Genomic DNA, 11874 nt, shown 5'->3' with positions numbered 1-11874 from the left:
TTGCAATAAAGTTAGGGTCCTGATCAAGCAACTAATAGTCCTATTTATTGAACAAGTTGGCTAAACTTTTATCCAAATTTATATAAATAGAGATCCACAACATGAAATCTCCAATGCTTACAATAAAAAAAGGAGAAATTATATTTTAATAAACATATTTAGATAATCATCTTTCACCAATAATACGTAATAAAATCAGAAACAAGTATTACACACTTCTAATAATTTAATCACATTGTTAAATTACTACGTTATTATTGATTTGCTTCCAATAATTTAATCACATTCTTAAAATTAAAAAAAAAAAAAAAAAAAAAAAAAACCCTTAATAATTTAGTCATTTATACGCAGTTTTGCTACCCTACACACTAATCCACAAGCACGCTTTCTTGATACCGGGGCTGGTAACCGACTACCGGCTAGTAATGTCAAAACCGTAAATTCACAAAACCTGAATGGGCAATAAATCAAGCTCCTACCTTTCCAACTCATCACGCGTCACCACCGAAACTTCCGGTAATCCTGCCACTTTTTCTCTCTCCTCCATTTTCCTCCTTTTTATTCCCTTCTTCTTCTTCTTTCTCTCTCCATTTTTTTCTTCTCTCACTCAACTCCATACTTCCTGAGTAAACTAACCAACTCCATTATTCTTTTTCTCAAAAAAAAAATAAAAAAAAATAATTCTAATGTTAATACAGTATCTTTACGTATGAGAGAGAGAAAAACTCCGGCGTAAAACCACCATGATTTCCCGATTTACCCCTGATTTTCCGGTGTATCCTCTCTTTTCTTCTCCTTCTTCCCGTGTTTCTCTCGTCGGTGCTAACCATACCTCCGCCAGATTCTGCTCTCGCTAATCTGTTTTTTTTTTCTTCTCTCTAATAGTTCATTTTTTTTTCCTGTTAATTAAACACAAATTTTTTATCAACAATTGTAAAGCGAGGAATTCATCGATTTTTTTTTTTTGAATTTTATACAAATTTTTTGGATTTTTTTTTTTCTGTGGAAATTTGATATGAAGAAGGTTCCACACAGCGGTGAAGCTGTGTTGATGGAGTTACCGGCGAAGCCGAGCTTTGTACGAAACTTTCTGGTGAAGATTTTGGTATTTTGTGTCTTCATTTTCTGCTTTCGATTTGCTTACGTTGTCACAATCCGAGGTGAATCCTGCGATGTCGGCGATTTCTGCTTCTTTTCCATGCCGGAATCATTCAATTTCGCCGGAACGACGACAATCGCCGCCGTATCATCCGCCGCCGTCGTTTCTACCGAGGCTGTTTCCGACGATCGGAAAAACATCCTCTACACCAGCAAAAACTGGCGGAAATCCGTTCAATGCTACTCCTCGGTGTTCCAGGATCTGATTGCCGAAGGTTTTCTCTCTCCTGAATCGAAGTCTTTGTGCGTTGATACGCCGTTAGGGCAGGAGGTGCTCGCATTGAAGGAGCTCGGAATTTCCGACGCCGTCGGAGTGGCGAAGATGGCGGCGAAGCCGCTAGTGGTGGCTATGAAAAACTCCGGCCGTCGTCAGCCGTTTGAGAATAACACCTTCGATTTCGTGTTCTACGGCGGTGGTGGAAGGATTGATAGTCTGAGCAAATTCGAAGAAATTGCGGTCGAAATTGGGCGGACGCTGAAGCCCGAAGGGTATTTGGTAATCCACTCAAGAACTAACGATACATACAGTTTACATTCCTTAATTGCTTTATTCAATTGTTGCACATTTATTAAATCTCGTGAAATTCAAGGTTATATTGGTGATGATAATTATGTTGATGATGGTAGTAGTGTTATGATTCGTGAGGTTGTGATGAAGAAGGAAGAATTTGGTTCAATTGTGTATAGTGGTGGTAGTAAAGAATGCTCGGTTGTGCCGGGGTATAAGCAGGAGATTGTTCGAAAAGCCGAGGAATTGATTCAGGTGGAGCCATTGAAACCTTGGATTACATTGAAAAAGAATATACAGAATGTCAAGTATTTGCCTTCAATGGTGGATATTAGTTTTAAGAGTAGGTATATATATGTAGATGTAGGAGCTAGGAGTTATGGTTCGAGTATTGGGAGCTGGTTTAAGAAGCAATACCCGAAACAGAACAAGACGTTCGAGGTTTATGCCATTGAGGCTGATAAATCATTTCATAAAGAGTATGAGGCTAAGAAGAAATGGGTGAATTTGTTGCCTTATGCTGCTTGGGTTAAGAATGAGTCCTTGTTTTTCGAGGTTAATCACGATCCCGGGGATGATCCTGTGGAGAAAGGGAGTAAAGGGCGCGGTATGGGAAGGATTAAGCCGGTTCAATCGCATGATGGAGTGTCCAGTGGTGTTGATGAGATTGTAGGGTTTGATTTTGCTGAGTGGTTGAAGGCTACTGTGACTGAGAGAGACTTTGTGGTGATGAAGATGGATGTTGAAGGGACCGAATTTGATCTTATCCCTAGGTTGTTTGAGACTGGGGCAATATGTTTGATCGATGAGATCTTCCTCGAGTGCCATTACAACCGGTGGCAGAGGTGTTGCCCGGGTGAACGGAGTGCTAAGTATGAGAAGACGTACGATCAGTGCTTGGACCTGTTTACTTCCCTCAGAGAGCGTGGCGTTCTTGTTCATCAATGGTGGTGATCTTTGGTAACAGACCATACTCGAATGTCTTAATTGCTTTTCTTGTATTTTCTCCAAATAACTCTGTTTACCAGCAATGCTGTTCATGTTCTTATTTTCACAATTAATTCTCAGTCATAGAAGTTGTCTTAGGATCTTTACTTGCAAATGAAAATTACACTCAATTCAGTTATACCATATTCTTTGATTTAATTGTTTCCGTTCAATGTTGTTGATATATCCTTATCCTGAGGAATCTTGACTATCTTGGCAAATAATACTTTGATTATGTATCTAAGATGAAAACTCTTAATTGGTTTTGATGATGGATCTCTGAACCAAATGTTTGCTGTTAGTTTTTCGTTGCTGAGTGTTGTTTTCGTACCACATCTGGATTGGCATGATACTGCATTTTCCTATGGTCTCTCCTTTGTTTATATGCTGTTATGGTGCCACATTTTGCTCCCCTGCTTCAATTTGTGGCACGTTTGCTGGACGAAAGTTCTTCTAATCCAATATTATAAGCTGCATTGTCTTCCAGATTGAATTTTTTATGCTTATACTAGTGTTATTTAGCAATGAATGGTTCATGTTGAACTGCTTATGTTGACCCCCCGCCCATATTCCCTCGTTCAGTCGTTCTCCTCCCGCAATAAAAGAAGATAAAGGGAAGGCAATGAGTAAAGTGAAGATAAGAGGGAGAGGGAACAAATGTGCATGGAACTTTGTTGAAATTGATTGCCAATGCTTTATTCTGTTGGAGGGAGAATCCTTTTCACTGTTTGTTTCGTTTGCATCAAAACTAACCACATTTAGTTGGTTTTAAGAATGGTCTAATTGCACTACAATTGTGACATTTTGGTGCATTGATAGGCCTTAATTGATTTGTCATGTTCTTTTTAATGAGCAGTATGGCTGTGATTGACAGTGAAATAGATTGATAGAACCGCATATGAAATCTCCATGTGCTGACTGCAGCCCGCCAATTGTTTCGCAATTTTTCCATATTACCCCTTGATACATCATTATTTCCCCCTACGTAGATGGATTGAAAACGACTGCCAAGGAATTAGGAACCCTTGATGATTGGTAATGTACTAACGAGACCGTGATTTGATGAGTTTTAAGGGGTTAATCAAGAAATAGTTTGTTGGGCCTAGGAACATTTCCATGTACTTATGCTGAAGAATTTATTTTATGCTTCTCTAGCCTTCCCTACATAGAGAATTTTTTTGCCTTCATTCTTTTCCTTTTCTGTAGTTGATATTGATTACCGATATATTGGTAACTATCACATTAAAGACCTAGATGGTCTCTTGAGGACATTGAATAGCTGGAAATGAAAGTAAAAGGTTTGGTTGGGGTAGGGGTGGCCGGTGGGGGTTGGAATTGGTTGTATATCAAACTTTCCATTTTGTGTCTTTATAAAAACATACCCTTTTTTTATGTATAGGATCCTTTATATTTATTGAGTGGTCCTTCACTGTAATTTTCACCATGTTTTGTTTTAGGTGAAGTTGGGTTTTGTCAACCTGGCTGATTATGTTTCCATGTGAGTTTGTGACAGTTTTAATTTATCATGTGATTAGTCAAATATATTAACGTTTCATAAGTTTGTCTCTAGTGAGATGAATTTGGTCATACTATGAGACATCTGAGGGCTTAAACTAGTTTCGTGAATGAGAATTTGATCCCGCAACCTTTTACTCCTTGCATTCGAGTCATTGAGGCCTTGATAGGGTAAGGGAGAGGGATTAGGTTTGTATTTATGTCATGATTGTTATGTTACAAAGGTCGTGATCATATTGCTAACATTAGTATACTTGGTTAGTTATTTTAATAATCAACATATAGCACTTGAAATGTGCTTACTGCGGTGTGAAAGCGATTCCATCTAAAATTGTGCTATACTGTGATCTTAAGCAATTTCCCAGAAATTACTAGTTGCATTCATTAACACAACGAGAACTAGTTAAAACAAACTGTATTAAGAAAGCAATGATTGAGTGGTGGCAAAGCTGTAGATCTGTAACAATCATTGCTTAATAATTATAATTCCAGTTTCAGAGTGCTGTGATGCTTCTAGTTTAAGAGCATTTTCTTCCACGTATTTTGCCAATGTTAATAAATTAATATTAATACAAGTATATTTTATATTTTGACTGACAAAATGCCTGTGATTTTAATATGCTGTATGCTTTAAGTAGTATATGCATCACCTTTATTTGATTGGGATTAAGGCTTTGATTGATTGATTGATTTATATGCTTTAAGTAGTACATTCATCACCTTTATTTGATTGGGTTTCATGTGAGTTCATCATATTTGGCATCTGCATTGTCTCTTCACATTGATTGCATTCTATTTCTTACCAAATAATGGCATTAAAAAGCTGGTTTTATGATTGCATATTATGTGAAATGAATGTTTTGAGGACAGAGATGATTTGTACATCATGAAATGTGGTTAGCATTTGTAGATTCTTGATTTATTTGATCTATTGTCATGTTATGGTATATGATACACCAAGACAAATTTGAATTAGCTCATATGTTTTTGGGGCTTGGCGAACCTAGACCCATCAAAATTCATTAATTGTAAAATGAGATCGACCTAGACATGAAATGTACTTCAAATCGGATGATATGATTAATAGCGGGATTTAGGATGTTCTAATCAAATCAACCCATAACCACCTCTTGGTGGGGTGGTCACTTGACCCTTTGAACTACTTAGTACTTTTTTTTTTTTTTTGAAACAGAACTACTTAGTACTTAGACTAGTTAAACATGTCCAAAGTTGACCTGATTTGACTGACATAACAAAATTAAAAGTCAACCAAAAAAAAAAAATTAAAGTGTTCAATTCATACGGACTCTGAAGTAGTCTAGAGGTGATCAAAGGATGGGCTGGGCTCAGGTACTTACTCGGGCCGAGCCAAATAATCAACTAAATATTATAAAAATGCATACCTAAGCCCTCCACAAAATAAAATGTCTGGGCCTTGTTAGGCCTCATTAAACTCGGGCTGAAAATCTGTCCAAAACTCGCCAAAAATTTGGGTTGGGTTGGGCCGGGCTAGCAGGCTAGACTGAGAGTTTGATCAACTCAATAGTGAACTTATACTAGTATAAACAATGATTTGACAAACTAATCATAGACCTAATTAGACAACTCTACTGAATTAATTATAAAAGTGATTTGTTCATCGTTACAAGTTAAAATAACAGTATGCTATGCTTAAAAATCAAAGTTTGTACCACTTTTAAGCTTTTGGTATTTTGGTACAAAATTTGAGTCTGAAATATCAGAAATCAAGTACTCTATTAAATGTGTTCCATAGACAATGGGTACAGTTAGTTAATGTTATTCTGCTTGTAAAGGTCGAGTCAGTTAATTTTTCTTACATTGATAAGTATGCAGTATGCACGAACACATTTTATATTCATATTGTATTACAAGAATATAATTATTAGTAAATGTTAAACTATACTTCCTATTTTACCAACGTTGAGAAATTAACATTGGAACGAGTGAGCATTGGCTGCAATCTTAAGATGCTGCATACATTGCGTAGAACGTGGTACACTGGTGCAGTAATTTATATGAATTGGATGTCTTGTGTTTATATTGTATTGGAATCTACAAGGTTGGGGGATCCAAAAATGATTTTATGGTTTACAAAATAATAGAAATATTAAACTGATTTGAGGCTCTATATTATATTGTTCACATTATTTTCACTAAAATTACGGAAAAAAAAATCATAATAAGTTCAGATAAAATAAAATGATAGAATAAGTTGTGATAGAGTCAAAATGATATCCAATTTCAGTTTACACCAATAATAAGTTTTTATAAGTTTTCTTATCTGAACTTATTGGACCTAGTTATACTTTACCAGACCCTATTATTGGGTCATATTAGAACTTAAGGTTTCTCTATCTAAATGCAAATATATTCTAAATACAATGAGAAAACATAAAGGATCAAAGTGAGTACTTTTTAACTTAACACTTTGACCGTATTTTGTAATTATTATACTCTATCCTTCCTTTTTACCTTCCTACTTTCCGTTTTGACATGTTCTTTTATAATTATTAATATCTATGTTTCTAAACCATTTTTTCTCTACTACTAAAAAGTAAAAATAGAAACTAATTTCACTTGTTACTACTTCATTTTATATGAGCAGTAAAGCCCTGTTCACTTCACCTTTAAAAAAATAATATTCAGTAAAAATAATTTCACTTCAGCGAAAATAAGTTCAGTTCAGTAAAAATAATTTCACTTCAGTAAAAATCAGTAACTTTAAGAGGAAATATAACATAAAATCAGTAAAACTAATTTTAGTTCAACAAAAATAATTTTAGTTCAGTAAAATTAATTTCAGTTCAGTAAAAATAATTTAAGTTCAGCAAATATAATTTCAGTTCAGTAAAAATAATTTCAGTTCAGCAAAAATAAGGTGAAGTGAACGGGGCCTAAAGGGGAAGATTAAAAAAAAAAAAAAAGAATGGAGGAAGTATAAGGAAAAAAATTTATCATGTAGGATATTGTTAATATGTTGCAATTTGTATTTTCATAATATCAAATTTTCATCAATACTAGAGATATATTAATAGTTAGACTTGTATGTTGTAGACAAAATGCACAAAAAAAAAAAGAAAAAAAAAAGAGGGAATAAAATTATTACCCCAAGTATAAAATAAGAAATAATCAACAAATTTAGGAAACAAATAATACAATTATTTTTAGCAACCAATAACCACAATGTATCATTTTGGATATCAAAAAAATCAGAAAATTTAGGAAACAAATCATTTGATTATAGGCAACAATATCAAGTGAGATCCTAAGAAATCCACCATATATAGTAATTAATCCCCAAAAATGATGGATGCAAAAATAGATGATGCACCTATCATTGAAACATTGTAATTTAAATACATTTGCACAATTAGTTGCCTAATCTTCTTGATCCCCCACAAAATTTTAGGACAGCCAAAATTTTAATAAGAACTCATCAAATTTCAACCTCAAAGTTCTCCTCCATATTCTAATTCAAATTCTTGTTAATTGTTCTAATTAAAAGGAATATGTTCCATGATTTTTTATTTTGTGTAAGATTAATTTGTATGAGATTTTTTGAGAACATTTTTATTCCATTATTTGTATTTTCTAATTCTCAAAAACATATCCACAATCCTTCACATGTATTTTTGCCTACATTCTAGCTACCAAAGATTTTTGCTTGAATTTCTAAGAAAATTCTGGTAAATAAATTGATACAAAATTGGCTAGGTAGGAAGATTTAGTTTATAAAAATATAAACAAATTAAAAATAAAAAAATGGGAGCATGTTGTAGCAAAGAAGGGGATTATGGAGATCATCGACATATTGATACTTATGAACATGAATATGAACATGAAAATCATGTAATTGAAGGAGAATATGGAGCTTCAATTAGACTACATGGTTCTTCTACTTTTATTTCAATGGCAACTACACAAGGGAAGAAAGGAATCAATCAAGATGCCATGACAGTTTGGGAGGTAAACTTCAAAAAGTTTTATTTAATTGGGTATTCCACTTATATATGCTTCTGTCTATTAAATGTCATTTTTGTACTGAAAGAATTAAATGTCATTTTTGTACTGAAAGAAATAAAGATTTCCTTTTTTTTTTTTTTTTTTTTTTTTTTTTTTTACGTGTTCTACTTTTGATTTTTTGAGAACACTATTCACCCATTCATCACTTTGACCATTATTTGATAATTATACATAATGAAAAATATAATTAAATTGGGTTTCACTTGAATTTTCTCGCTATTTTTTTTTTATTTATTTATTTTTTTTTTATAAAAATGTAATTTTTATGAATTTTTTTAATTACAACTATGATATTAAATGGTAAATTTCAATTTGTGAGTTGGATAACATACAAGTCAAAGTGAAACAACTAAAAAACCATAGTTATTAATTACTTACTCTGTATTAGTCACTTTGACTGACTTTTAAAGCTCAAAGGGTCACCAATAGCAAACTAACTTAAGTTGAATACTTTATTTTAAAGTTAATATAATAATAATAATAATAAAAAAAAAAAAAACAAAATACAAAACACATTTGATTAAATCTAACAAATCGATATGATAACGTGTTAAAAGCAATTGTTTAAGAGTGAGGGATAGCTTAGGTGGTTAAAGCTTCTCTCATAATTCTATCACCCGTCCGGATAGATCTCCAAACACAAAAAAAAAAATAAAAAAAACACACACAAAATCAATTGCTTCATTTAAGATAATAAATCTGTTTAATACTCCGTATTAACTAATTTATGTTTATACGAACTTAATTTTGTCAAATACATCAAAACCAGCATAAAAATTGAAACATAGGACGTTTCAATGAATTTGACACTAAAATTTAATTGCTCAAAGCCTATAAATCAAAACTAGCATATTGATTTGAAACTTATAATTAGGTACTGGGTAATATCTTTTGTGTTCTCCTATTTTCATTGTTCTTCCAACAGCACCACCAAATATCATATGGCAATATAAGTTGAAAGAGAAAAGAAAAAAAAAAAAAATCTATTTATAAACCAAGATATGCTTTACGAGTATGACCAAATATATACATGTATTTATGGTTATATATGTACATGGAGACGGATTTAGCCTGATCACAACATATCATGCCTATATTCTGTCTTACGTATAAATCACAAAAGATGGTGAAAGGGGGTATGTGAATAGCTTGAAAATATAAAGTACAAAAAATGGAGCATTAGGCAACTCTGTACTAGCATAATTTAACATTGTAATGTGCTAAATTTTAACTAATATGATGGTTTCAGGACTTTGCTGGTGAAAAAGATGTGTTCTTTTGTGGGGTGTTCGACGGGCATGGACCGAGTGGTCACAAGGTAGCTCGCATTGTCCGCGATCAGCTACCAATAAAGCTCTCCACTGCTCATAAGCTTCTCCATATGAAAGGGCATAGCACGAGTGATATCGATGCATTTTATGAGGATGAAGATGGTGCATTGCTACAAGCATATCCTAGCATCGGCGAGACTATTGATAGCCACCGCGAGGGAGATAGTTCTGATGTTGTACAATTGTGGAAGGCTGGCCTATTAAGGTCATTTAGAGAAGTGGATAAAGAGCTCAGCCGAGACCCTACAATTGAGAGCTATTGTAGTGGTACAACGGCTGTAACGGTTGTCAAACAGGTTGATTTTCTTGGTTATACTTTATCATTAATCTATATTGTTCAGTTAAAAAAAAAATGATCATACATTAATTAGTTTGATTTTGTCTAGCATACTTTAGTTTTGCACTTTCATACTAGTTTGATTTTGTCTAGCATAATTTGGTTTTGTCAAACAGGTTGATTTTCTTGGTTAAACTATCATTAATCGATATTGTTTAGTTTTTAAACAAAAAAACTTGGCTAGAGCATGATCATACATTAGTAGTTTGATTTTGTCTAGCATAGTTTGATTTTGCACTTTTATATGACTTTTACATCCGTTTAATAAACAAAAGCAATGCAAAATTAATATAATCACGGAAACATGCAAGTTTATTATGTTTATGTAGTAAAAATATGCAAGTTTTTCCCCTTGTTGTAGGGAGATCATCTAATAATCGGAAACTTGGGGGATTCGCGTGCAGTTATGTGCACACGAGGGGACAAAGGACAAGTGATACCACTCCAATTAACGGTAGACTTGAAGCCAAGCCTTCCAAGGGAAGCCGAAAGAGTGAGGAGTTGTAGTGGTCGAGTTTTTTCTCTTGAAGAGGAGTCTCATGTTCTTAGACTATGGCTGCCTGATGAAGATAGCCCAGGACTTGCCATGACAAGAGCATTTGGTGATTTCTGTCTTAAAGATTATGGTCTTAGTTCTACCCCTCAAGTCTTCTACCACCAATTGACTGAACAAGATGAATTCATTGTCCTTGCAACTGATGGGGTAAAGATACCTTACATGTTCTTATTGCGTTTCTCCTTAATTTTTTTGTTACATCTAGCCTAATAAACTTCACTTATACCTAAGAAAATAAAATTTGTGATTTTTACAAAGATATTTCACATTGTAAATTAATAACCATAATTTTATATCCTCTATTTTGAATTTTGACCATTAGAATCATATCACTTATTATTTCAGGTCAAAGTTAGTGACTTATAATTTTGACTATCAGAATCAGATGTGACTTATAATTTATGAATCATGTGGAACACGAAGTATGCTTTGAGTATGCTTGTTACATATGTGGTATGTTACTAAGGTTATACAATATTTTTCAGGTGTGGGATGTGCTAACAAATTTTGAGGTAGTAAAAATAGTCTCAGCAGCAAGGAAGCGATCCCATGCAGCAAAGTTCCTAGCAACGCACGCAGTTCGTGCCTGGAAGAGCAGGTTCCCATCCTCGCGAACTGATGACATCGCGGTGGTTTGCTTATTCTTCAAACCTCCACCCCCCGGAAAATCCGTGTCAGAAGTCAGCCACATTACTCCTGACAGCTTGAGCCACCTTAATTCTTCAGTATCTCAGCATACATACAGAAGCATTAGCAGTGATGCTGAGGAGGGGTTCGATTTTAGGGACAACAACAAAGGTAAGTTTCAGGACATTCCAGAGGATTGGGGTGAAGGAGAAAGTTTAGTGGACACATCATTGAATTTTCCGCGGTATACAAACTCTAGACACAAAGGCAGACCAACATCGAAAAGTGCTGATATCGATTTTTGATACAAATTTTTTAGCTTAGGGGAATGAATGAATTAGGGCAGTGAATGATTTTGTGTACATATTGGTTTTGAAAATGGCTTAAAACCTGCCTAAAGTGAGAAAAGTGTGAGGAACTCTTGACAATTTTTTTGTTTTCCTTATTAGTTAAAACTTAAAAGGAAGATGCAAATAGTTGAATCACATACTAGTTCCTCTTAGATGAACCAAAAGCTGAAATCAAGAAACTAAACTTCATATTTCTTCTATCATAAGATGTTGCTAAGAAAAAGAGAAAACAGATAAAGATGTGAAAGCTAAACAGAGTTTCATCGGTTGTAATTTTGTGAATACAAGCCTTGTCCCGTTGACAAATAGTTGATCAATTTTTTTTTGTATTTTTTTTATTTTTAAATAGCTCATCTTTATAAGTAGTGGCGGATCTTAAATTACTAATTATAGAATACCATCAATGCATTAGTATATACTCCGTAATCAATACAAAATATTACTCCGTATATCACAAATCA

General features: G+C 33.8%; 2 protein-coding genes across 2 annotated transcripts; both read left to right on the top strand.

Moving 5' to 3' along the window:
* Window positions 1-679: 679 nt before the first annotated feature.
* On the top strand, window positions 680-2819 carry LOC145572612 (uncharacterized). The gene has a single exon (XM_081631569.1). The coding sequence runs from the start codon at window positions 1016-1018 to the stop codon at window positions 2618-2620; it is 1605 nt and encodes a 534-aa protein (XP_081487695.1). The 5' UTR covers window positions 680-1015; the 3' UTR covers window positions 2621-2819.
* Window positions 2820-7951: 5132 nt separating this feature from the next.
* Window positions 7952-11601, top strand: LOC145572611 (putative protein phosphatase 2C 65). Its single transcript, XM_081631568.1, has 4 exons — window positions 7952-8155; window positions 9462-9839; window positions 10242-10583; window positions 10922-11601. The coding sequence occupies exons 1-4, from the start codon at window positions 7952-7954 to the stop codon at window positions 11366-11368; spliced, it is 1371 nt and encodes a 456-aa protein (XP_081487694.1). The 3' UTR covers window positions 11369-11601.
* The last annotated feature ends 273 nt before the right edge of the window (window positions 11602-11874 follow it).

The sequence above is a fragment of the Chenopodium album genome, chromosome 12, assembly GCF_948465745.1.
Source record: "Chenopodium album chromosome 12, dcCheAlbu1.1, whole genome shotgun sequence".
In the NCBI taxonomy this organism is placed as follows: domain Eukaryota; kingdom Viridiplantae; phylum Streptophyta; class Magnoliopsida; order Caryophyllales; family Amaranthaceae; genus Chenopodium; species Chenopodium album.
The sequence above is the reverse complement of the archived record's forward strand: the minus strand, read 5'-3'. Positions and strand labels throughout refer to the sequence as shown.

Coding starts and splice junctions, on each gene's coding strand:
- LOC145572612 (XM_081631569.1), top strand. CDS start 1,016: ATGAAGAAGGTTCCACACAGCGGTGAAGCTGTGTTGATGGAGTTACCG.
- LOC145572611 (XM_081631568.1), top strand. CDS start 7,952: ATGGGAGCATGTTGTAGCAAAGAAGGGGATTATGGAGATCATCGACAT. Junction 8,156..9,461: donor ATGCCATGACAGTTTGGGAG/GTAAACTTCAAA, acceptor TGATGGTTTCAG/GACTTTGCTGGTGAAAAAGA. Junction 9,840..10,241: donor CTGTAACGGTTGTCAAACAG/GTTGATTTTCTT, acceptor CCCTTGTTGTAG/GGAGATCATCTAATAATCGG.